This window comes from Capricornis sumatraensis, chromosome X (assembly GCF_032405125.1).
Source record: "Capricornis sumatraensis isolate serow.1 chromosome X, serow.2, whole genome shotgun sequence".
Taxonomy (NCBI): domain Eukaryota; kingdom Metazoa; phylum Chordata; class Mammalia; order Artiodactyla; family Bovidae; genus Capricornis; species Capricornis sumatraensis.
The window spans coordinates 119,195,159-119,222,360 of record NC_091092.1 but is presented as its reverse complement, the minus strand read 5'-3'; the positions used below and the strand labels follow the sequence as shown (position 1 = coordinate 119,222,360).

The 27,202-nt window shown below is 44.1% G+C and overlaps 1 protein-coding gene and 1 pseudogene across 1 annotated transcript; both read left to right on the top strand.

The window, feature by feature from the left end:
- The first annotated feature begins 5,948 nt into the window (after positions 1-5,948).
- Positions 5,949-8,126, top strand: LOC138071906 (melanoma-associated antigen B4-like). The gene is made up of 2 exons (XM_068963283.1): positions 5,949-6,051; positions 7,354-8,126. Exons 1-2 carry the CDS (start codon positions 5,949-5,951, stop codon positions 8,124-8,126), a joined length of 876 nt encoding a protein of 291 aa, XP_068819384.1.
- A 9,481-nt stretch (positions 8,127-17,607) lies between these two features.
- Positions 17,608-18,640, top strand: LOC138071905 (melanoma-associated antigen B4-like; annotated as a pseudogene).
- Positions 18,641-27,202: the final 8,562 nt, after the last annotated feature.

The window sequence follows — 27,202 nt, the reverse complement described above, 5'->3', positions numbered from 1 at the left end:
TCACCCTGCTTATTTAGCTTCTATGCAGAGTACATCCTGAGAAACGCTCGACTGGAAGAAGCACAAGCCGGAATCAAGATTGCCGGGAGAAATATCTCTAACCTTAGATATGCAGATGATACCACCCTTATGGCAGAAAGTGAAGAAGAACTAAAGAGCCTCTTCATGAAAGGGAAACAGGAGAGTGAAAAAATTGGCTTAAAGCTCAACATTCAGAAAACCAAGATCATAGTATCCAGTCCCATCACTTCATGTCAGATAGATGGGGAAACAGCAGAAACAGTGGCTGACTTTATTTTTCTGGGCTCCGAAATCACTGCAGATGGTGATTGCAGGCATGAAATTAAAGGACACTTACTCCCTGGAAGGAAAGTTATGACCAACCTAGATAGCATGTTTAAAACCAGAGATATTACTTTGGCAACAAAGGTCCATCTAGTCAAGGCTATGGTTTTTCCAGTGGTCATGTATGGATGTATGAATTGTACTGTGAAGAAAGCTGAGCACCAAAGAATTGATGCTTTTGAACTGTGGTGTTGGAGAGGACTCTTGAGAGTCCCTTGGACTGCAAGGAGATCCAACCAGTCCCTTCTAAAGGAGATCAGTCCTGGGTGTTCTTTGGAAGGAATGATGCTAAAGCTGAAACTCCAATACTTTGGCCATCTCAGGTGGAGAGTTGACTCATTGGAAAGGACTCTGGTGCAGGGAGGGATTGGGGGCAGGAGCAGAAGGGGACGGCAGAGGATGAGATGGCTGGATGGCATCACCGACTCGATGGACCTGAGTTTCATTGAACTCCGGGAGTTGGTGATGGACAGAGAGGCCTGGTGTGCTGCAATTCATAGGGTTGCAAGGAGCTGGACACGACTGAGCAAGGAACTGAACTGAACTGATGGTTAACCTTAGTTTCCTGAAGTTATCTGGTCATATCTAAGTCTACCTGTGTCTGTCGAATATGACATTCCACTCAAAGTCTCAGTAGTATAATCAATGTTTCCAAATGTGTCCCACGGTAAGAACAGATTCTTACTTAACTTTTGAATAATAACTATTTTCCTAAGAAAATAAGAACACAGAGAGTTTCTAATTTCTGGAGTGATATGGCAGAGAGAGAAAAATTAATGTTTCAATTCTAATGACAAAGGTACAATTTATCAAATTGGAAAATTATCACCAATTTGTAATTCATTAAGCCCCAATTTCCTATTTCTTATATTGCTAGAGTGCAGTTTTTGTATTGTTTCTGTCAATCCTCCCTGATGTTTGTGGGTCATAGGGACAATGATAATTTCAAGAAGCCTGCAAGGTTTTGGTTAAAGCTTGTATAATCTGCCCGAGGAAACGTGTACCTGGATCACAGTTGATAAACCAAGCAGAGAACACATTTTCTCACACTTTCTTTGCCACTGTAAGGGAATCAGCCTTGCAGCAAGGGAAGGCTTCAACTCATCCAGAAAATATAGGAATGACAAGAATATTTTGATGACTCAACTTTTCTGTTCAGTCTCTCGGTAGTGTCTGACTCTTTGCAACCCCATGGACTGCAGCACGCCAAGCTTCCCTGTCCATCTCCAATTCCCAGAGCTTACTCAAACTCATGTCCATTGAGTAGGTTATGCTGTCCAACCATTCCATTCTCTGCCCTTCCCTTCTCTTTCTGCCTTCAGTCTTTCCCAGCATGGGGGTCTTTTCCAATGAGTCAGTTCTTCACATCAGGTCTCCAAAGTACTGGAGCTTCAGCTTCAGCATCAGTCCTTCCAATGCATATTCAGGACTGAAATCTCTTAGAATTGACTAGTTAGATCTCCTTGCAGTCCAAGGGACTCTCTTGAATCTTGCCCAGGAGGAACAAGATGGCAAGAGGAGTCGGTGGAGGTGGAATACATCTCTCCCCACGGATACATCAGGAATACACCTTCAGACAGGGAAGTGCATGCAGATTACCAGCTTAGAGTGGACAGGAGTACATGACCAGCAGAAAGGCATATACAGACCCACGCAAAACTCGAGGTCAAGCCCCGAGTCTTTAGAGTGGGTCCATGGCTCCAAGATCCTAGACTACCAGAGCACTAACCTCAGGATATCAAATAGTGAGAACTGACACAAAGGAAACCACTTGGAATACAAGACCCAGCATTACCAAACCACTGATAGCACCCTGTGCAGGATGCCTCATCTAAACCACAAAGAAAAGAAAAATACAAACCTGATCATTAACACAGAATTACCACCTACTCAGCCTTGCCCATCAGAGGAACAAACAAACATAGAAAAAAAAAAAACTCTGCACAAATCTCACTCTATAAGAAGCTTACACAAACCACTGGACCAACTTTAGAGGGCAGAAACAAAAAGGAAGAAAGAATTCAACCTTGAAGCCTGGGAAAAGGAGACCTGAAACACGATAACTAAAATAATACTAATAATAATGGAAAGGGCAGAGAAATACTACACAAATGAAGGAACAAACCAGGAAAACAGAAGTCCAAATAAATGAAGAGGAAACAGGCAAACTACTGGAAATGAATTCATTGCTAAAGGGAATGCAGTGATACGGATACTTTGGAAACTGTCTGGCAAATTCTTTTAAGCTAAATATAGTCTTATCATATGATCTAGCAAATGAACGTTAAGGTATTTACTCAAAAGAGTCAAAACCTTGCGGCCATCCAAAAACATTCAACCAAATTTTAATAGCAGAATAAGTCATAGCTGCCAAAAACCAAAATCAGCAAACATGACCTTCAGTAGATGAGTGGGGAAACAAACTATGGTAAGCTTCATGGAATGCTATTCAGTCCTGGAAGAAAACATTTCAAACCATAGAAAGATATAGAGAAAATTCAATGTATATTGAGTAGCAGAAGGAGCCAGTATAAAAAGCCTACATACTGTATGATTCCGTCAATGTTGCAGTCTGGAAAATGCAAATTTTTAGAAAGAGTAAAACGTTCAGTAGTTGTCAGGAGTTCCAAGTGAGGTTTTGAGGGATGAACAGATGGAGCATGGGAGATCCATAGGGCATTCACACTCCTCTGCACGACACCGTGTTGGCTGAGTTGATAATATCATGCATCTGTCAATCATTAAGAACTGTAAAACACAGAAGGAAAATGTATTGTAAACAATGGACAATAGGTAATAATGACCTATTAACATTAGTTGATCAAGTGTAAAAAACGAACTTGTATCCATTGAACCAATACAAGATAATAATAATAGAAGATACCAAGTGGAGGAAGAGAGTGGCTATAGGGGTCCTCTCTATACTATCTGCTGAATGCTCTCCAATCCTAAGTCTGTTCTTTTAAAAAAGAAATACAGAGGGGCAACAAACACAAACACATGAAAAGAGGAGCTACATCACTCTTCATGAAAGAAATGCACGTCAAAATTACAATGATGTGTCACCTCATAGAGGTCAGAATGGTCATCATCAAAATTTGTACAAGCATCAAATGCTGGGGAGAGTTTAGAGAAAATGGGGAAAGGGAAATTGATATAGCCACTATGGAGAACACTAGGGAGGTTCCTTTAAAACTAGGATTCAAACTACTATATGACCCAGCAATAGAAATACTGGGCATATACACTGAGAAAAGAAGAATTGAAAAGACACATGTATCCAATGTTCATTGCAGCACTACTAACAACAGACATGACATGGAAGCAAAGTAGACTTCAACTGACAGATGACTGGATAGTGAAGTTGTGGTAGCCACATACAATGGAATATTAGCCATAAAAAGGAGCAAATTTAAGTCACTTGTAGTGAGGTGGATGCACCTAGAGCTTGTTTAGAGAGCGAAGAAAGTTAGAAAAGTAACGTATATTAATGCATATACGTGGAAAGTAGGAACACTACTCACGAACCTATCTGAAGGGCGGGAATAGTGACATGGATGTGGAGAATGAACCTGTGGACACAGCAAGGGAAGCCGTGGGTAGGACGAACTGAGAGCGTGGCACTGACAAATATAGAGTCCCATGAGTACAAAAGTAAGCTGGTGTGAAACTGCTATATAATACAGGGAGCTCAGCCTGGTGCTGTGTGCCAGCCTAGAGGGGTGAGATGAGGGTGTGGGAGGAAGTCTCATCAGGCAGGAGGACTATGTATACGTAACGCTGATGCATCCTGTTGTATAGCAGAAACAACACAACATTACAAAGCAAGTACCTGTTGATTAAAACAACTTTTTAAAAGTCTACTAATTTAAAACTAGAAAAAAATATCATAAGAACACATAGCCAGTACAGAGTTACACGCACCAATGCAAAATGAATAAAAGTCAGCAATAATGAAAAGCAAACTATCATGGTGAGAATTTGATCCTCGAATTGAAATTCTTAAGAAACGGGCACAGAAAATATTGACACATATAAGTAACTTCAGAAATCTGGCATAAAAAAGATCAACACAGCAAAATCAAGAGACTGGTCTGGAAGAATCGACAATACGCAGACCATGTAATAGAAAACACACCATAAACAAAAGCAACAATATGAAAAGTGTAGCTACAAAGAAACCTTAGAAAAATGTATGCAGTCTACACAAAGGCAACAAGAAGAATTTCCTGAGCCCCTTTGCAAAAAGAAGTCTCAAACAGAATAGTATGTTATTCATGAGGGCATATTGTAAGACTGTCGATTTTCCTTAAATCATTTACAGATTTAGTACCACATCCAGAGTAGCTGACACCACAGTCAAAGGTCGGTGGATGATTTCCTGTACCCAGAACAAACCATGGAAAACTTATACAAGGAACAAAGACAACTACTAACAAAAGCAAGAACACAAAAGAAATAATCCCTGAGGAACAATAAGTCTCCACTGAACTTGACCCTATGAGTGCCCAGGTTGGGGAGTACTCTGAGGCTGACACAGGTGTGTCGGCCACAAAGGAAACAGACAACAGGATCAGCTGGAAAAGGCTTTAAACTGGAGCGGTTGATTCTTCCCCTGGGCCATGGGACCATGAGCCTCTACTGCTTCACTGAAGGAACCTGAGGCAGCATCTCAGAGCCCCATCCCAGGATCATGGGGCACCAAAGTTTGGGATGGACATGGCAGTATGGCCCAGAAGTCATGCAATAACCAGCACAAGCTTTGTTAGTGGATGACAACTGGCCCTTGTAAATGGTCAGCTTAAGAGACTGTCACACATGGACTAAAAGAGCAAAGCTTGTATCACAGTAATTGTACAAAAGGACAGGAATTCATCTCAGAACGCTCGAGCAATGCCGCTGCAGTCGACTAAGAGCTCACAGTGAGAACCGTCAGGCTAAGAAGCCCCTTCACTTTCTCTGCTGGGATTATGTGGGGCATGGTTGGGGACAGGGGTGGTTTTATACCAGAAAGGGAAGGGTTTCCAGGCTCCATCTGCAGTCAATATAAAGATCCTGAGTGAGATGTCAGGGGTTCCACACCACAGAAGGCATTCTCCCATCCTTCCCTCTCACTTATCTTACCTGCAGCAGCCATTTCCAGGGAGCCTTAGGCAGAAGCAATCAGATGAGATGCCAGTGCGCGTTTCACCTGGAGTCTGGGGATTGACATCTTCCAGGTGAGGCCTTGCCCTCAGGTCAGCAGACGGCACGTAACGCAGCATTACGCTCAGGGGAAGACCTGGATAGAGGACAGAGAGCATCACTCAGCACACATGTGCCTCAGAGTGCCCTCACTGTCTGTCTCAGCAGCTCCAGGAAGGCTGTCAGGCTCGGGCTCCCAAATTCTTCCTGCTTGGTTTACTGAGAGAAGTGAGAGGCAAGGAGTGAGGCCAGTTGGCTGAGATCAGCAGGGACATCCCAGGACCCACTATGAGTCGAAGAAGGGACCATATCCCCGCTCCTGCGGGAAACTCCCCCGGAACCCCGCCCACCCAGGCCGTGCCCCTGCTGTCCTCCTGGAGCCCAGAAGCATGATAGGAAGTGACGGCCCCCTATCCACGATGGGGTGTGATGTCATCTTTGAGAGGGCTGCTATCTTTGAGAGCTGCTGTAGCTGTGCCCAGAGGGAGGAGTCCGAGGTCTCATCAGGGGTCCAAGTCAAAGGTGACATGAATTACAATTGCACTGGATAGTTACAAAGATATGCCCTGGCACTCCTAACACTTTTCCCATCTAAAAAGAGGGGACTTCACAGCCCCCTGGCAATCCCGCACCTACTCTACGCCTGGAGGCTCGGGCCTGGCTCTTAGGTGCAATGTCCATCGGCTACACACACGGGTTCTTGGGACATAACCTGGGTTCGGGGTGGTGGATCTGGGTGCGGGGTTGGTGGACCCTGGCTCTGTTCGGTGGGAGGGAAGTCCAGGATTCTGTGGAGTGAAGGAGGGACCCGCGTGGGGACTGAGTGTCTCCACACCCCAGATTGGCCACCACGCCTAACCCCTTACCCAGCGTGACTTGGTCAGAGAGCAACTGGTCAGCATCTGGGCAGTTCTAAATCCGGAGGGGCTCCCTGACTGCGATCACCAACACGGGATAATCGGGGAAGTGGGGACCTCGTTCCGAAGGTCTGGCAGCTGGTCAGCAGAGGGAGGATGTCAGGGCTTGGGAGGAATCAGGGTAATGAACATCCTCCGCATCACACGGCCGACTCAGGACCCTCCCGTGACCAGCACTTCCTCCCAGCCAAACACAGGGCCGGGGGCGGTGGTTGTCAGGGGAGGCTGCAGCTTTGTTGTGAGGGGCATCCTCGAGACAGCACAAGGGCAGGTTCCTGCTCCCTTCATTGGGGGCCTGAACATTCCCTCATGTCATTGTCTGGGGTGACAGGAAAGGTTGCAGCATCCACTTCAAAGCAAGAGAGGGAACAAGGTGGGTGGCTTTGGGGGCCGGGGTGACATGAGGGAGTCTTGTCCCAGTTTTCATCATGACTCTGAAATGTGAACTGAAAGGACCTGCCTCGCCTGCCAGCTCCCACAGGCCTCCTTCTAACGCCCAGGCAGGGCTGTTTGGCTGCGCCCCAGCATTCACTCTCACTTCTTACTCAGCAGTCTCAAGGAAAGGGCTCACCAGGAGAACACGAGACTTGTGGGTCCTAGAGCACTGGCCTTCAAGGACCCCTCAGAGGCAGCTTGAGTTCAAGCCAAGGAGGACTCTCCTCATTGCAGTTGCTCACAACATCTGCTTGTCCTTCCTCTAGGTGCCCTTCTTGCCTGCCACCCTGCCCGCATGCGCTTGTGATCCATAACCTGTGTCACCATGCCTCAGAGGCACAAGAACAAGTACCATGCCCGTGTGAAATTCCACCAGGTCCAGGGGGACACTAAGTATCCCCAGGAGGCCCAGACCACTGCTGCTGCAGCCCCCAAAGAGGAGTGCCCCTCCTCCCCCTCGTCTGTCCCTCAGGCTTCTCCCCCAAGCTCCCCTGCTACCGGAGATCAGCAGGAGCTTCAGAAGCCATGGCCCCTAGCTCTCCTGATGCAGAGCCTTCCTGTGCAGGATCTGATGAAGGAGCCCAGGGCCCAGAGGAGGAAAGTGCAGGTGCCTCCCAGGCAGCCCCTGCCACTCAGAGCCCTCGCAAAGATCCTCTGACCAGGAAAGCCAGTATGCTGGTGGAGTTCCTGCTAGAGATATATGCCAAGAAGGAGCCCAACTCGCAGCATGCCCTGCTGAAGGTCATTGGCAGGAAGTATAGGCAGCACTTCCCTGAGATCCTCAGGAGAGCTTCTAAGCACATGGAGCTGGTATTTGGCCTGGAGCTGATGGAAGTCGACCGTAGCAGGAACATCTATGCTCTCATCAACAACCTCAACCTCGGGGACGGTGAAGGTCTGAGTGATGAGAAGTGTCTGCCCAAGTCTGGTTTCCTCACTGTGCTCCTAGGGATTATCTTCATGAAGGGCAAACTCACCACCGGGGAGGAGGTCTGGGAATTCCTCAGTGTGTTGGGGGTCTATACTGGGAGGAAGCACTGGATCTTTGGGGAGCCCAGAAGGCTCATCACCAAAGATCTGGTGCAGAAGAAGTACCTGAAGTATCGACAGGTGCCCAATGGCGATCCTCCACACTACGAGTTCCTGTGGGGCCCGAGAGCTTGTGTTGTGACCAATAAGATGAAGGTGTTGGAGGTACTGGGCAAGATCCATGATACGGTCCTGACTTCCTTCCCAGACCTCTAGGACGAGGCTCTGAGAGATCAGGCGGAGAGAGCAGGGCTGAGAGGCACGGCCAGGGCTCCCACAATGGCTGAGGCCTGTGCCCCTTCCAGGGACAAGTCCTACAGCTCCTCCCACACCTAGGGAGGGAGGCCCAGACACTTTCTACCCTTTTGTGTTGGAACAGAGGTGTCAAGCTCCTAAATAGTAGAGAGTAGCAGTTTGGAGGGAACAAAAGTTGTTGTTCTTTACAGTTTTATGTAGTAAGGGTGTTTAGGTACAACTCATTTTAACAAAATATATATCTTTGTCCTTTATCCATAGGAAAAATATCTAGTGAAAGTTGATTTAAATTAGATTAAAGAGTTGAGGAAGGAGTTTAGTATTTTCAAATGTTAATTACTTTTCATAAGGTTTATTGTGCTTCAGAATACAAATGTATTAATCATATAAATCACATTGTTTGCTGTTTTAAAGTTTTGAAAGCCACACGTTGGGTATATGTAAAACACATTGAATCATAACTTCCATTAAATGAAAGACCAGTGTTTCTTAATCAGCATGACTCTGCTTTATATGTAGTACATGCATTCCAGCATTCATGCAGGATAGGATTTAGCAGACTCCATTTATAGATGGATAACTTGCAATTTTCTCAAGTTCACAAGACTGGTAAAGTGACCTTCATAAGACAAGTTCCCTGATGTGCACTAGTTCAGAGTCCTTCCCTTTCTTTGCAAGAGCAAGAACTGAGGAAATTTCCTTTCACAAGTGACATATTTGGTACCGTGACTAGGATTGCTGCCACGGTGAACTCCAGTGGTCTTGCCCAAACTGTCGCCTGGAGACCCCTGACTTTCGCTCTCTCTCTCCCATGAACACTTGCTTGCTGTCACTCTCTGCTTTTTTCTGTTCCATGACCCACAGGGCAAGATCTGGGTCAGCTCACTGTGTCATGGCTCCCCTCAATTAAGAGCTGCAAGGAGGACGCCCAGGCTGTGCATCCCCAAAGAACGCTTGGGTGGCAGTTGACACTGTCTTTGGGCCTGGTAGACACAAAATTTCCAATGGTGAAGGCGCCATTGGAGTTAGGCGCCATTGGAGTTATAAGTTGGCTTAAAACTCGACATTCAGAAAACTAAGATCATGGCATCCTGTCCCATCACTTCGGCAAATAGATGGGGAAACAGTGGAAACAGTGTCAGACTTTATTTTTGGGGCTCCAAAATCACTGCAGATGGTGAGTGCAGCCATGAAATTAAAAGACGCTTACTCCTTGGAAGAAAAGGTATGACCAACCTAGACAGCATATTAAAAAGCAGAGACGTTACTTTGCCAACAAAGGTCCATCTAGTCAAGGCTATGCCTTTTCCACTAGTCATGTGTGGATGTGAGATTTGGACTGTAAAGAAAGCTGAGCACCGAAGAATTGATGCTTTTGAACTGTGGTGTTGGAGAAGACTCTTGAGAGTCCCTTGGACTGCAAGGAGGTCCTACCAGTCCATCCTAAAGGAAATCAGTCCTTAATATTCATTGGAAGGACTGATGTTGAAGCTGAAACTCCAATACTTTGGCTATACCTAATGCAAAGAACTGACTCTTGAAAAGACCCTGAGGCTGGCAAAGATTGAGCACATGAGAACGGGATGACAGAGGATGAGATGGTTGGATGGCATCTAGGAAGCTCAGAATATACCAAGCAGGATAAACAGAAAAAAAAAAAATCTAAACTTTGACATATCACACTCAAACTTCCGAAAACCAAAAGGAAACATAATTCTTGAGGAACACTAGAAAAAAAAAAAAAAAAAGAAGAAGAAGAAGAACTTGCTATAGAAGAACAAGAGTAACAATTACTTAAAATTTCTCTTCGTGAACCATGCTATCAAGAAAAGACCAGAATTAAAGTTTCAATTCATTGTAAGAAAAAAAAAAAAAAACCACTAGTACCAACCTAGAATTTAGTAGCAAGTGGGGAAAATACTTCAAAAATAATGAAAAACAAAGACTTTATATAACAAACAAAAACTGATGGAAATCTAGCAGAACTACTCTGCAAGAAATGCTAAAAGAAATTTTTCTGGGAAAGGAAAATTATATAGGTCAGGAACTCTGGTCTATGTAAAGAAAGGAACAGAGTTACATAAAGAATAAACGAAGTTAAAACAAACCTTTGTATTACCTTCAATTGATCAAAAAGATAAGTATTTATTGAAAATAATAGAAAACCAACAATGCATCTAGTGATTATACCTTATGGATAAAAGAAAACTGGCAGAAATGGTTGCAAGGCCAGGAGAGGAGGAACTGGGAAACAAGATACTTGCACCAACCATGAAGCAGGATAGTGTTATTTAAAAGAGAATTTGAATGAGTTGCAGATGTATCATGCAAACTCTACAAAAAGCAGTAAAAAAAATTTAAATATATAACTGATCTCCCAAGAGGGGAGAAAATGAAATAATGTTAAATATTCATTTAAAAGTAGACAAGGCAGAAAAACAGCAGAATATTAACACAGCAATAACAACAACAAAGAATAAATTCAATGAATAAAAAAAAGGAGATTCAACCAGTCCATTTTGAAAGAGATCAGCCCTGTGATTTCTTTGGAAGGAATGATGCTAAAGCTGAAACTCCAGTACTTTGGCCACCTCATGCAAAGAATTGACTCATTAGAAAAGACTTTGATGCTGGGAGGGATTGGGGGCAGGAGGAGAAGGGGACGACAGAGGATGAGACGGGTGGATGGCATCACTGACTCGACGGATGTGTCTGAATGAACTCCGGGAGTTGGTGATGGATAGGGAGGCCTGGCGTGCTGCGATTCATGGGGTCGCAAAGAGTCAGACACGACTGAGCAACTGAACTGAACTGAAACAAACTCTGCATAATCACTTTTAATGTGAATGGTATAAATATACAAATATAAAGTAGAGATTTATGAAAAGAAATTGAAACAACAAAGTATACCTAGCCCTTGCTGTCCATCTTTATTTTGGGCTTCCCTGGAGGCTCTTATCGTACAGAATCCACATGCATTGCAAGAGACCAAGGTTGGATACCTGGGTTGGGAAGATTCCCTGGAGTAGAGCATGGCAGCCCACTCCAGTACTCCTGCCTGTAGAATCCCCATGGACTGAGGAGTCTGGCAGGCTATGGTCCATGGGCTTGCAAAGAGTGGGACATGACTGAGTGACTATGAACTTGGGATCTATAAGAAACCCACTCTAAAGTCAAAGACATGAATAGATAAAAAGTAAAGGGACAGAGAAAACTTATACGATGCTAATATGAGTGGTAAAAAAAAAATGTACTCACTGAAACTCTTTCTGGTAAAGCAGTATTCAGAACAAGAAAATCAGGAATAAAAATGGGCAGGACTAACAACCATTAATGAGATCTAAATGACATTTATAGAATATTGAATGACAGCAGGGAAACACATTATTTTCCAGTTCACATGGAACATACATCAAGACAGATCGCAGTCTAAGCCATAAAATGTACATCATCAAATTTAAAACAATACAAATAATACAGAGAATGCTCTCAGAATGTGATGAAAATAAACTAGAAATTGATAACAAAAAGACAGCAAGAAAATTAAAGATTATTTGCAGACTAAACAATAAACATCTAAATAACACATGGGCCAAAGAGAAACTCTAATGAGAAATTTTAAAATATTTTACAAAATGGAAACAAAATTACAACTTATCAGAAGTGGTTTGATACAGCAAAATCAGTAAAGAGATATATACAGCATTGAGTGCCTATAACAAAGAAAACCTACAATTAATAACTTAAGCTTCTGTATTAGTAAACTTGTAAAGAAAAGAAAAAGCAGAGGAAGAATAAATCAAAGTGGAAACCAATGACACTAAAAAAGGAAGGTAATGCAGAAAAAGAACAAAACCCAGAGAAGTTTCTTTAAAGATACAAAATAAAAAGAAGATACAATTCTCCCCAGGCTAAACAAGAAAAAAGAAAGAAAACACAAATTAAATTACTAATAGCAGAAATGAAGGAAGGGCCATTACTACTGACTCCATGGACATGAAAAGGATAATCAGTGAATATTATAAACAACTCTGTGCCTACAAAAATGAAAGGTTCAGTTGAGAAACTGCTTGAAGGGATAACTTAGCACCACTTTCACAAAGAAAAATACATACTCTGAATAGGTCGTATCTATTAAAGAAATTTAATCTATAACTAATAAGCTTCCAATAAAGACAGTAACAGACCCAGAGGTTTCCACTGATGAATTCTATCAAAAATTTAAGGAAGAAATGATAACAATTCTCTGCAATCTCTCCCAGAAGATAGAAGCAAAAGGAACACCTCCTAATTCCTTTCTGTGAGGTGAGTATTACACTCGAACATCAAAATCAGAGGAAGAAATTAAAAGAAAAAAACTGCACACAAATACCTCTCATGAACATAGAAGCAAAATCCCCAACAAAATAAAAGAAACCTAACAATCCATAGAAGGAATTACATACTATATCTAAGTAGGATGCATTTCAGAGGTGCAACATTTGAAAATCAGTAATCATAAATCATAATAACAATAGTCTACCGAAGATAATCACAAAATCAGATCAACAGATGAAAGGAAAACATCATCTGATAAAATCCAACACCCATTCATCATCAAAATTCTCAGCAAACTAGATACAGACAGGCATTTCCTCAGCTTCATGTACAACATCTGAAAAGAAATACAGGTAAAACATCCTACTTCACAGTGAGAAGACAGATGCTGTGACACTAAGGTGAGGAACAAGGTGAGGATATCCCTTCTCACCATGCCTATGTAACACTGTACTGAAAGGCCTAGCCAATGCAATGAGATGAGAGAAGGAAGCAAAAGATACAGATATTTGGAAGAGAAAAATGGAATTATAATCATCAATAAGAAAGCTCCTGGCATTAATAAGCCAGGAGCATAGGTTAATAAGGTTAATATAGGATCAATATATAATTGTTATAGAATTAATATATTAATAAGGCTAATATATAATAGTCAATTCTTTTCCAATAAAGAGATGGAACTTGCAATTAAAAACACCATTTACATTAGCACCAAAATACATTAGAAATATTTCTTTAAAAATATGTGTAAGATTTACATAAGAAAAACTCATAAACTGCACTGAAAAAAATTAAAGAAGATCTAAATAAATAGACATGCCATGTTCATCAATAGGCAGACGATATAATTGTTGAGATGGCACTTATTTCCGACTTAACCTAGATACTTACTTAATGCAATTCTGTTCAAAATTCCAGCAAGTTAGCTTGTCGATGGCAGCCAACAATTTAAATTTTATGTCAAAAATGAAATGATCATAATACCCACTGAAGTCAATATTAAAGATCTAAGTCAGAGAATTGATATTACTGGATTTCAAAACTTACTTTAAAGCTACAATACCCAAGACTGTATGCTATTAACAGAATACTAGACAGATCAATGGCATAGAACAGAAAATCTAGAAACAGACACCCCAAACACTCAACCGACCTTTAACAAAGGCGCAAAGGCAATTCAATGGAAAAGGACAGTCTTTTAAACTCACAGTCCTCAGATAACTAGGCATCCATATCTAAGAAAAATGAATACACATACAAACTCTAAACCTTTCAAAATAATTAACTGCAAAGGAATCACAGACCTAAATGAAAAACTCACAAGTAAAAAAAAATTTGCGGGGACATCCCTGGCAGTCCAGTGTTTAAGACTCAACACTTCCACTGCTGGGGGAAGAGGTTCAATCGCTGGACAGGGACTAGGATTTCACATGCCATATGGAATAGGCAAAAAAAATCTAGAAGATAACATGGGGGCAAAACTTGAGTTTGGTAATGAGATTTTAGGAACAACTCCAAAAGCACAGTCCATGAAAGAAAATAATAAGTGGAAGCTTGTAAATATTAAAAACTTCTATCTGCAAAGTATACTATTAAGAGAATGAGAAAGAAAGGCCACAAAAGGGTAGTTACAAATCTATTTGCAGGGCAAGAATGGAGACACAGACCTAGAGAACGGGCGTGTGGACACATCGGGGGAAGCAGACAGTGAGACGAATTGAGAGAGTGGCATGGACAAATATGCACTACCATGTGGACAACAAGCATGTGGGGGAAGTTCTGGGTGACACAAGGATCAGCTCTGTGACGACCTTGAGGGGTGAGTTCGGGTGGGAGGGAAGTTAATGAGGGAGGGGATATATGTATACTGACAGCTGCTTCATACAAGAGAACCTGACACACCATTTAATTATCTTCTAATTTAAATAACTGTTTAAAAAATCTATTAATTTAAAAACTAGAAAAAAATCTAGGGAAGTACACATAGCCACTAGAATTATATACAACAATGCCAAGTGAATAAAAGTCAGAAGTAATGAAAAGCAAAAGACAGTAACAATTTGATTCTCGAATTAAAATTCTTAGAAAACAGGACAGGAAATATTCAAACATATAAGAGACTTCAAAAATCTGGAATAAAAAAAGATCATGACAGCAAAATCATCCAGTTGGTCTGGAAGAATGAACAATTACTTGCACCAAGTAACAGAAAATACACCATAAACAAAAGCAACCATAGAAAAAATTTACCCACAAAGAAACTTTAGAAAAATCTATACAGTCTTCATGGAGGCAACAAGAAGTATTTCCTGAGAGACTTAGGAACAAAAAGGCTCAAACAGAATAGTATGTTATGTATATTCATGACGTACAGATATTGGAAGACTGTTAATTTTCTGTAACTCGAGTACAGAGTTAGTACCACATTCAGAGTAGAATGTGTTCAGATCACAATGAAACACGGTCTGCTGCTTTTTGTACCTAGAAGTAACCACGGAAATCTTATGGAAGGAATGAAGAAAACTATTAACAAAAGTGAAAACACAAAATTAAATAATCCCTGATGGACAGTAAGTCTCCAGTGAACTTGACCCTATGTGTGCCCAGGTGGGGGAGTACTTAAGACTGGCACAGATGTGCAGCCTGCAAGGGAAGCAGACAACAGGATCAGCTGGAAGAGGCTTTAAACTTGAGCCCTGGGATCATGAATCTCCACTGCTTCACGGAAGGAATCTGAGGCAGCACATCCGAGGCCCCATGCCAGGCCCATGGGGCACCAAAGTTTGGCTTGGTTTGGCAGTACAGCCCAGATCATGAAATAACCAGCACAAAGTTTGTTGTGTGCGTGCTTATTCACTGAGTTGTGTCCAACTCTTTGCGACCCCATGGACTGTAGCCCACCAGGCTCCTCTGTCCAACGGGAAACTCCAGGCAAGAATACTAGAGTGGGTTGCCATGCCCTCCTCCAGGGGGTCTTCCCAATCCCCGGATTGAACCCAGGTCTCCCGCACCGCAGGCAGATTCTTTAGTGTCTGAGCCACCAGGGAATGCTAGGGGATGAGAACTGGCCCTTTGAAACGATCACCTTAATAGACTATCACCCAGGGACTAAAAGAGAAAAGTTAGTATCACAGGAATTGTAAAAGCGACAGAACTTCATCTCAGAACTTTTGAGCAATGACCCTGCAGTCGACTGAGAGCCCACAGTGAGAACTGTCAGGCTAAGGAGCCCCTTCACTTACTCTTCTGGAATTGTATGAGCATGGCTGGGGACAGCGGTGGACTTATACCAGAAAGGGAAGGATTTCCAGGCCCTGTCAGCAGTCAATATGAATGAAGTTTCTGAGTGAGATGTGAGGGGTTCCACACCTCAGAAGACAGTCTCCCATCCTTCCCTCTCAGCTCATCTTACCTGTAGCAGCCATGTCCAGGAAGCCTCAGGTAGAAATGGTGAGATGAGACGTATGTGCACTTCATACCAGGAGACTCGGGGGTTCACATTTTCGATATGAGGCCTTGTCCTCGGATCAGCAGATGGGACGTAGCCCAGCATCTACAGGGGTTAAGGCAAGGCATGGAGAATGACAGAGCATCGCTTACTCCAGAAGAGGGAGCCCAGAGAGCCCTCGCTGTTGGTCTCATGGGCTCCAGAACGGCTGTTAGGTGTGGGCTCCCCAATTCTTCCTGCTGCGGGTGCTGACACAAGTGAGAGGCATGGAGTAAGCCAGCTAACAGTTCAGGACAGGGATGTCCCAGGACCCCTTAAGAGTCAAGGCAAAGTCCACGTGCCAATCCCGGGAGAAGCTCCCCTGGAACCCCGCCTGTCCAGGTCCCGGCCCTGCTGTCCTCCTGGAGCCCAGATGCCCAGGACATGAAGTGACGTCCTCGTAAGCACGCTGGGGGAGCGACGCCATCCTTGACAGTGCCGCTATCTCAGAGCTGCCATTGACGGTGGCCAGAGGGAGCAGTCCCAAGTGTCATCGGGTGTCAAGATCGGACGTGACGTGAGTTACGAGTGCAGGGACACGTCTCTGCACCCCGAATCCCTTTTCTATCTGAAAAGAGGGGGCCGCACAGCCTCCGGCCACCCTAGCCCTGCACTCAGACCAGAGGATCCAGCCTAGCTCTTAGGCCCCAAGACAATCCCACTAACCACTAGGGGGTCTCGGGAAAGAATGCCTCAGTCAGGCTCTGCTGGACCCCAGCTCCGCTCAGCAGTGGGAGAGCCACGAGCCCTGTGGAGTGAAGGAGGGACCCTCGGGGGTACTGAGGGTCTCCATACACCAGAACAGCAGCCATGTGTAAACCCCCACTCACCGCGATTTGGCTGTGGATCATCCGGGTACCCGTCGGGCTGCTCTAAAGGCTGAGGGGCTCCCTCACTGCTACCTCGGACACGGAACACTCAAAGAAGAGGGGACTTGGGTCTGAGTTGCTGACAGCTGGTCAGTAGAGAGAGGATGTCAGGGTTCGGGGAGAGTCGGGATGAGGACCAGCCTCGGTGACTAACGGGCAGCTCAGTACCCTCCCCTGTGATCACCGCTTCCAGCCAAACATTGGAAAGTGGGGCGGTGGTCTGAGAGGGGAGCTTGAGCCTGATTGTGAAGGGGCAACCACGACACAGAAGAAGGGAAGGTCCTGGGACCCTCCATGGGAGGCTGAGTACTCACTCTTATCCTTGTCTGGGGTGACAGGGAAGGTGGCAGCGTCAATTTCAGACAGGAGAGGGAACGGGCTGGGTGCGAGAGAGGGGGTGTTGGATATGGAGGTGTATCGCACCAATTTTCATCCTGACTCTGAATGTCAGCTGAGAGGACTTGCCTCCCCTGCCAGGTCCCACTGCCCCGCCCCTTCTAACGCCCAGGCAGGACTGTCTGCTGCACCCCAGGGCTCACTCTCCCTTGCTATTCAGCAGTCTCAGGAGACAGGCTGGCCAGGAGAACAGGAACCCTGTGGGTCCTAGAGCACTGGCCTTGAGGACCCCTCAGAGGCGGCTTCCATTCAAGCCAGGGAAGACTCTCCTCGCTGAAGGTTCTCACAGCATGTCCTTGTCCCTCCTCCAGGTGCCCTCCTTGCCTTCTTTCCTGCCCGCACTCCCACCTGCGTCCCCTGACCTGCTGTCAGCATGCCTCGGAGGCACAAGAACAAGTTCCATGCCCGCGGGAAACGCCACCAGGTCTGGGGGGACACTCAGGAGGCCCAGGCGAGTGCTGCTGCAGCCCCAAAGGAGGAGTGCCCCTCCTCCCCCTCTTCTGCCCCTCAGGGTTCTCCCCTGAGCTCCCCTGCTGCTGGCGATCACCAGGAGCTTCAGGGAGCCATGGCCCCTAGCTCTCCTGATGCAGGACCTTCTTGTGCAGGATCTGATGAAGGAGCCCAGGGCCCAGAGGAGGAAAGTGCAGGTGCCTCCCAGGCAGCCCCTGCCACTCAGAGCCCTCGCAAAGATCCTCTGGCCAGGAAGGCCAGGATACTGGTGGAGTTCCTGCTGGAGAGGTACACCAAGAAGGAAGCCGTCACGCAGAATGCCCTGATGAAAATCGTCAGCAGGAAGTACAGGCAGCACTTCCCTGAGATCCTCAGTACAGCCCTTGAGCGCCTGGAGCTGGTCTTTGGCCTGGAGATGAAGGAAGTCGACCGTAGCAGGAACATCTACACCCTCATCAGCCAGCTCACCCTCGGGGGAAACGATTGTCCGAGTGGTGAGGGGGGTGCTTCCCAAGTCTGGTCTCCTCATGGTGCTCCTCGGGGACATCTTCATGAATGGTAACTGTGCCACCGAGGAGTAGATCTGGGAATTCCTCAGTATGTTGGGGATCTATGCTGGGAGGAGGCACTGGATCTTTGGGGAGCCCAGAAGGCTCATCACCAAAGATCTGGTGCAGAAGGAGTACCTGAACTACCGCCAGGTGCCCAATAGTGATCCTCCGCGCTACGAGTTCCTGTGGGGCCCGAGAGCTTGTGCTGAGACCAGTAAGATGAAGGTACTGGAGGTTCTAGCCAAGTTCCACGGTAGGGTCCCTAGTTCCTTCCCAGACCTCTATGACGAGGCTCTGAGAGATCAGGCGGAGAGAGCAGGGCTGAGAGGTGCGGCCAGGGCTCCACCCATGGCTGAAGCCAGTGCCCCTTCCAGGGCCAAGTCCCGCAGCTCCTCCCAAATCTAGGGAAGGGGCAGAGAACTTTGTGCCCTTTGTGTTGGAAGAAAGCAGTCAAGCTCCTAAATAGTGCAGAGCAGTAGGGGTGGAGGGAAGAAAACCAGTAACTTGTTACAGCTTTAAAAGGTAAGCGAGTTTAGGTCTAGTTTAACAAAATATATATCTGTTTTCTTTTATCCATATGAGAGATATATAGTGAATGATGATTTAAAGTAGAAAGGTGAAGAGGTGAAGGAGGTTTTAGTATTTTCAAATGTTCTTACTTTGGATAAGTTTTATTGTGCTTCACAATTCAAATGTATGAATTTTATAAATCATAGTTTCTAGCTGTTTTCATGTTTTAAAAGTTTGGGTATTTATAAAACACACTAAAAGTACTGAATATATGGTTCACAATGCAAACAAGATAACATGACATTAGAAGAGAATGTTTCTTAAAAAGCATTCAAGCTTCTAAAGAGCGCGTGGTAGTAGTGGGTAGATCACATTTATTTCGATCATATTTCTCTGTTTCACACAAGTAACTTCTACATATTATATGTTTCTTTTTTTTTCAAATATTTTTACTTGTAAGAGGTTGTTTTTCTTCAGAGTATTAATTTGGTAATGATACTACTGTTATATTCACTGCTGTTTTAAGAGTTTTAAAGGTACAGTTTTGGTAGACATAAAAGATTCAGGAGCCATCTATATTGTCTTTCTGATCTGCAGGTAGGTAACATAGCACTGCAAGAGTCATTTTCATGCAAATGTGAAGGAAGACCACAGAAACTATTGAGAAAGGAAAAGAAAATGAAGAAAAGAATAGAGTAAAAAGTCTTTAACTTGTGGTTTACCTTATTTTAAACTTCCTTTTAGTAAAAATAAAAAAAAAACTGTGACTTATTTAGCTCATTTAAGAGAATTTGTTTCTTTTGTGCTAATTCACTGCATATTCTCTGCTCTCTCCTGGATTAAAAATACTCAGATGGGAAGGTGGTATTTGAGGGGTTCATAGTAACATAACTCCCACTTATTACAAACCAATACTTCTTCATCAGTATGCCACTGCTTTATATGCAGTACATGCATTCCATCATTCATGTAGGATCGGATTTAGCAGACTGCATTTATGGATGGATAACCTGCCAATCTCTCAAGTTCACAAACTGATGAAATGACCTTCCTGGGACTAGTCCCCTGATCTGGATTAGTGCAGAGCCCACAGTGTGCCACTTCTCCCAGCCTAAGCCAGACATCATGTCTTTCCATTCAATTTTCCTCTAAACACTCCAAAAAATGTGTCTCGTTGGATACATGGGGCCCTGTCCCAAAGAACTGTTTTGGAATAAAGTTTGAAAAATGCTGATAAATGAGTGGTATGAAAGAAGACAAAACTACTCAGGGACAATGTGGTCATGAACACATGCAATGTCAGATACCTTGAAAAGATCAATATGCCCTCATTTATCCTTCCTGATTCTCAGGGACATAAAAGCCTTAGCTTAAGCGCTGTGTCCTCAGGTCAATGGATGGAAGAGTCCCAGCCTCTGACAGTTAAATTCCTAAGGGAGTTTAAGGCTGTAGCATGAGAGGACAGGTCTCATTAGGAGATGGGAAGTCAGTGTGAGGACCTGGAGAGAGGACAGTAATAGTGAAAGGAGGGAGGAAATACAGGTCTTCCTAGGAGCCTGACTGAGGACAGGTGCAGCCAGCCATCAGAAGGCCTCAATTTCCAGTCCCAGCTTTCTGTCCTGAGAGACCACAGGTAGATGTGGTAAGTTGGGCAACCTCTGCTTTCTTCTATTGGGTCTCAGAGAGTTGTGGGCCTTACTCTGAGCACATGTCCTCAGGTAAAGAGACAGGAGCTGCAAGACCTCCCAGCAGTTCCCAGAGGACACCTGGTCATTTCACCAGATGAGCTTCAGGTAACCCTTGATGTGGCAGGGAGGACAATTCTTTCATAGGTGCATTAGCTACTCTGTGCAGACTGATTTCCCTGGGTTTTTTCCTTCAAGTCCTCCATGATAAAGGGAATTGAAGGAAGGCCCCAAACCAAGTGGCGTGCCCCTCCCCTCAAGTCCTTGCTAGGAAAGTTTACCTTTGATGTTTCTGCACATGCACGACTGCCCCGTCCACCTGTTGGGAAGAAAATTGCTCACTAAATTCCAGACAATAGTCCAAGCTGGAGCCTTTCATTTAGAAGGCTCCCACCAAGAGAAACGACAGCTCTTGGCTGGGGGAGCCTGCCTCCATACGACAGGGATAGAATAGCATAGGATACAGATAGCTGTCCCAGGTGACTTTGTGGAAAAGAATCCACCTGCAATGCAGGAGATGAAGGTTTGATTCCTGTTCTGGATCATCTCCTGGAGGAGGAAGTGGCTACCTATTCCAGTATTCCTGCCTGGAGAAACCCATGGACAGAGAGGCTGGAGTGCTGCAGTTCATGGGGTTGCGAAGAGTCAGAAATAAGTGAGGGCCTGAGCACAGACAGACAGACAGAGAGGTAGATCTGGAAGTCTAGGAGGGGAATAGAGATAGAGAAACCTAGGAACCATTGGTAGACCATTGTAAGTTCACATTGTTCAAGAAAGGTATCAGAATGTAGTGGAGGAAGGCAGGTTTGTTTAAACATAAAGCCATAAGTAATACAAGATATGTTTCCCAGGCCTTTAGATAAAAGAGGAATGTCACGGCCCTTCTATCCATTTGAAGTTCTACAATCATCCAAGTTTGACCTCATAAGGTCAGACACTCTCCTGTTCCAAATGAATTGGGAGGGAGTGATGTAAGCCTGACCTCTACTCAGAGAAGGCAGTCTTTCCTAGTCCTCCACTTTCCATTGACTATAGAATATATTCCACTTGATCCTCCAGGCAGAGCTCTGTCACCTGCCTCCTTGCATCTCTTACATACATCCTATATATATAAATCTATTTCTTGCCTAACATTTTGCCTCTGGCTGAATTCCTTCTGTGCCAAGACACAAACAACCTGACCCACAGTACGTCCAGGTACCAGGTGAGTGATTCTAATTAAAAGACCATGGTTCAAGTCCCAAACTGGAATTTGGGGTGGGGTTGCAGTCCTGGCCATGTGGATTTGAGTCAAAACCTGATGTGATAGGTTTCAGGTAGAGGAGGTCTCCATGCTACCCAATCAAAAATTTTAACCTATGGCCTGTTAAACTGGCTCATAGGGCTAGAATGAAAGTCACTTTCTTCTGCATTTCTCTGCACCTAGACTCCCAATATCTTTGCTTTTGGGTGGACAAATCCAGACACTGTATGCCATGAAAGCCTCCACTTTGTGTTTATAAAATTTAAGCTGAGTGTGTCTACAGGATAGGGAGAGAATGGACAAAGAAAGAAAAGAAAAGAAATTGAGCTAAAAATGTTCTGGCTACCCTCCGAAATATGGCTGTCCTGGTGCCTCAGATGGTAATCAATCTACATGAAATGGCAGGAGACCCGGGTTCAATCCCTGGATTGGGAAGTTCCCCTGGAGAAGGGAATGGCAACCCTCTCCAGTATTCCTGCCCAGAGAATCTCATGGACAGGGGATCCTGGAGGGCTACATTCCATGGGGCCACAATGACTCAGACATGACTTAGAGACTGAACTACAACAGCAATCACCTAACACTTCTTCTACTTTACCACTCCTTGCTGCAACTAGTGAAGCCCATTCGTCCTAGAGCCTGTGCTCCGGAGTAAGAGAAGCCACCACAATGAGAAGCCAGTGCATCCCAATGAAGGGTAGCCCCTGCTCCTCGAAACTAGAGAACACACACGCAGCAATGAAGAGCAAGCACAACCAAAATTAAATACATAAATAATTTCTTAAAAAAGAAAAAATACTCAGGGAAGCCACAAGAGCCCCTGTGGCGAGTACTGAACCACATTCTGCCCAGCAAGCTCACAGGTGAGAGATGCCACAGCCATGAAAAGGCCATAAGGGACTTCAGTGACACCTGAAGCCCCTTACGAGCATTTGTCATTTCCTTTTCAGATGGATAACTGACTGTGCATCGCTGAAGACTTCTCCTTAGGATTCCAGCGAGGTCCCTTATGTCCAAGTCTTCCGTGCCTTAAGGAAAACCTCTGAACTTTGAAAGACTTGCCAGATAGACTCGTCTGGCTTGACAATGCTTAATTTGCCTAGAAAAGCCCTTCCCCTTCTCCCGATGATACTAACCATCAGCCAGCCCCTGAGCCCTGTTCACAGGAACTCTTTCTGGGCCAAAGAAGGAGCCTCTTGGACCAGAGACCTCTTCTTCACTATACTCAGCATTGAACACCACTGCTCCCGGCCCCATCAACAATGCTTGGCTCTCTAACCTCGGGCTCGAAAACTCCTTAAGCTCTAAGGCCTAACTGCCTGAAAGAACTTAGACACAGGTCCTGTTCCCTGAAGAGAACTATGACCAGAGATAGCTGCAAACATTGTGGGCAAGATGTGGTGGTGAAATCTTGGCAGGGCCTAGAGATGAGAGTCCACTCTGTGGCCCGGAGTCTCTGCCTGGCACAGAAAACATTCCTTTACCAACATTCCCATTTCCATCTCCCTGTGAACTGCCTTCCTATCCTTTCATGTCCCAAACAACTACCATTAAAATTTTCTTCTGTCTTTGGCTCTGGGCTTTGGCCATGTTGATGAGTTATTCAGTTTTCCTGTGTCTCTCTCATGTCTATGTGTTATTACACTTTTATTTTATCCTCTTAATCTGTCTCACATCAATTTAATTCTTCAACCACCCACAAAAAACCAGAAGGGCAGAGGGGAATTTCATCCTCCTCCATATTAGCTACATCTCACATATTTCTTTCTGTGTTCAAAATCCTTCTTAATGAGGTATTCAATGACAAAATAAAAGCTATCAATGTCATTAATCATTTTAGTCATATTGATATAATTATATTTTTCTTTATGGTTTTCTAATTTTTATTTATTTATTAACTGAGCATTACCCCGCCCAATAGAGCAAGAGCCAGGTTTCCTCAGAGCCAGTCCCTCCCATCAGCAAGCTTCCACAAGCCTCTTAAACTCATTCTTCAGAGGGCAGAGAGAAGAACCACAATGCCCTATTCTCTAGAACGAAAACCACAATCACACTAAACTAACCTAAATGATCCCGTGGATCACACCTTTGTGTAACTCAAAAGCTATGGATAAGGCTTTGCAGGGCTACCCAAAGTGGACGGGTCATGGTGAAAATTCTAACCAAATGTGGTCCACTGGAGAGAAGAATAGCAAACCACTTCAGTATCCTTGCCGCAAGAACCCCATGAACATCATGAAAAGGCAAAAAGAAATGATACCAGGAGATCATACCAGAGGGAGATAGATACCTGAGCCCCCCCAGGTCAGTAGGTGTCTAATACGTTATTGGGGAAGAGCCCAGAAATAGCTCCAGAAAGAATGAAGAGACGGGGCTAAAGTCAAAATGACGCTTAGTTGTGGATGTGTCTGGTGGTAAAAGTAAAGTCTGATGCTGTAAAAAAACAGTACTACGTAGGAATCTTGAATGTTAGGTACATGAATCAATGGAAATTGGTCAATCAGGAGATGGCAAGAGTGACTGTCAACATTTTAGAAATCAGACAACTAACATGGACAGGAATGGGTGAATTTAACTGAGATTACCATTGTATCTGTGGGCAAAAATCCATTAGAAGAAATGGAGCAGTCTCATAGTCAAAAAAAGAGTGCAAACTGCAGGTACTGGGTGCAGTGTCCACAAGGACAGAATGATCTTGGTTCATTTCCAAGGCAAAGCTTTCGGCATCACAGTAATCCAAGTCTATGCTCCTAACGCTGATGCCAAAGAAGCTAGAGTCCAGTGGTGCTATGAAGATGTACATCACAGCCTAGATCTAACATACCCCTAAAATGTCCTTTTCATAATAGGGGACTGGAATGGAAAAGTAGGAAGTAAAGGAATAACTTGCAGCTGAAGATGGAGAAGCTCTACACAGTCTGCATAAATAAGACCCGGAGCTCACTCTGGCTCAGATCATAAGCTCCTTACTGCAAAAGACAGACTTAAGGTGAAGAAAGTAGAGAAAATCACTAGGCCATTCAGATATGACCTAAATCAAGTTCATTATGATTTTACTGTGGAGGTGAGGAATACTTTCAAGGGATATGATCTGGTAGGAAGACTGCCTGAAAAACTAAAGATGGAGGCTCAGAACAAGGTATAGGAGGTGGTAACCAAAACCATCCACAAGAAAAAGAAATGAGAAAGGCTAAATGGTTGTCTGAGGAGGCCTTACAAATAACTGAGAACGAAGGGAAGCAAAAGGCAAAGGAAAGATATACCAATCTGAATGCAGATTTCCAAAGAACAGCAAGGAGTAATAAGAAAGCTTTTTCAAGTGAACAATGCAAAGAAATAGAGGGAAAAAATAGAATGGGAAAGACTAGACTTCTCTTCAAGAAAACTAGAGATACCAAGGGAACATTTCATGCAAAGATGGGCACAATAAAGGACAGAAACTATAGGGACAGAACAGAAGCAAAAGATTTTAAGAAGAGGTGGCAAGGAGATACAGAAGAACTGTTCAACAAAGGTCTTAATGACCCAGATAACAGCGATGATGTGATCACTCACGTAGAGCCAGACATCCAGGAGTGTGAAGTCATGGGGGCCTTAGGAAGCATCCCTAAGAACAAAGCTAATGGAGGTGATGGAATTTCAGCTGAGCTATTTCAAACCCTAAATGATGATGTTGTTAACGTACTGCACTCAATAGGCCAGCAAATTTGGACCACTCAGCAGAAGACACAGGACTGGAAAAGGTAAGCTTTCATTCCAATCCCAAAGAAGTGCAATGCCAAAGAATGTTCAAACTATCATATAATTCCGCTCATTTCACATGCAAGCTAGGCAATGCTCAAAATCCTTCAAGCTACGTTTCAACAGTATCTGAAAAGAGAACTTCAATATGTACAAGCTGGGTTCAGAAAAGGCAGAGGAATCAGATATCAAATTGGTAATCTCCATTGGGTCATAGACAAAGCAAGAGTATTCCAGAAAACTTCTACTTGTTTGACTATGCAAAAGCCTTTGCCTGTATCACAAGAAACTGCAAAATTCTTAAATGATGGGAATACCAGACTACCTTACCTGCCTTCTGAGAAACCGGTTCATAGGTCAAGAAGCAACAGTTAGAAGTGGACAAGGAACAATAGACAGGTTCAAAATTAGGGCACGAATACATTAAGGCTGCATATTGTCACCCTGATTATTTCAGGTAAATGCACATACATCATGAAAATTCCCAGATGGAAGAACCCAAGCTGGAATCAAATTGCCAGGAGAAATATCAATACCTTCAGATGTGCATATGATACCACCCTTATGGCAAAAGGTGAAGAGGAAGTAAAGAGACTCTTGATGAGTGTGAAAGAAGAGAATGAAAAACCTGGCTTAAAACTCAACATTCAGGAAACTAAGATCATGGCATCTGGTCCCAACACTTCACTGCAAACAGATGGGGAAAAAGTAGAAACAATGGAAGATTTAAATTTCTTCTCCAAAATCACTGTGGATGGTGAAAGCAGCCATGGCGGTGGTGGTGGTGGTTTAGTCACTAAGTCGTGTCCCACTCTTGCGACCCCATGGGCTGTAGCCTCCCAATCTCCTCTGTCCCTGGGATTCTCCAGGTATGAATACTGAATTGGGTTCCCATTTCCTTCTCCAGGGGATTTACCTGACCCAGGAATTGACCGTGGATTTCTTGCACTGTAGGCAGATTCTTTTACCAACTGAGCTATGAGGGAAGCCCCAAATTAAAAGATGCCATGAAATTAAAAGACGTTAATTCCTTGCAAGAAAAGCTATGACAAACCTAGATCACATAATAAAAAGCAGAGATGTTACATTTCAAAAAGAGGTGTGTCTAGTGAAAGCTATTATTTTCCCAGGGGTCATGTGTGGATGTGAACACTGGACCATAACGAAGGCTGAGTGGTGAAAAATTGCTGCTTTTGAATTGTGGGGCTGGAGAAGACTCTTCAGAGTCCCCTGGATAGAAAGGAGATCAAACCAATCATTCCTGAAAGGAATCAACCTTGAATGTTCATGGGAATATCTGATGCTGAAGTTGAAGCTCCAAACTTTTGGCCACTTATGGGAAGAGCTGACTCATTGGTAAAGACCCTGATGTTGGGAAAGATGGAAGGGAAAAAGAAAAGGAGGCAGCACAGGATGAGATGTTTGGGTGGCATCACTGAATGGATGGACACGAGTCTGAGCCAACTCCAGGAGATGGTGAAGCATAGGGAGCCCAGCGTGCTATGGATCATGGGGTCACAGTCAGAGATGACTGAGCAACTGAACAAAAGCAACAACACAGAACTGCAAAACAACAAAAGTAAAATATATTGTAAGCGACGGACAATAGTTAATAACACCATATTGATATGAGTTGCTCAGTTTTAACAAATGAACTTGTATCAGTTGAACCAATCCAAGATGTTAATAACAGAAGATGCTAAGTGGAGGAAGAGACTAGCTCTATAGGAACTCTGTATACTATCTGCTAAATTTTCTGTAATCCTAAATCTGTTCTTTAAAAAAATG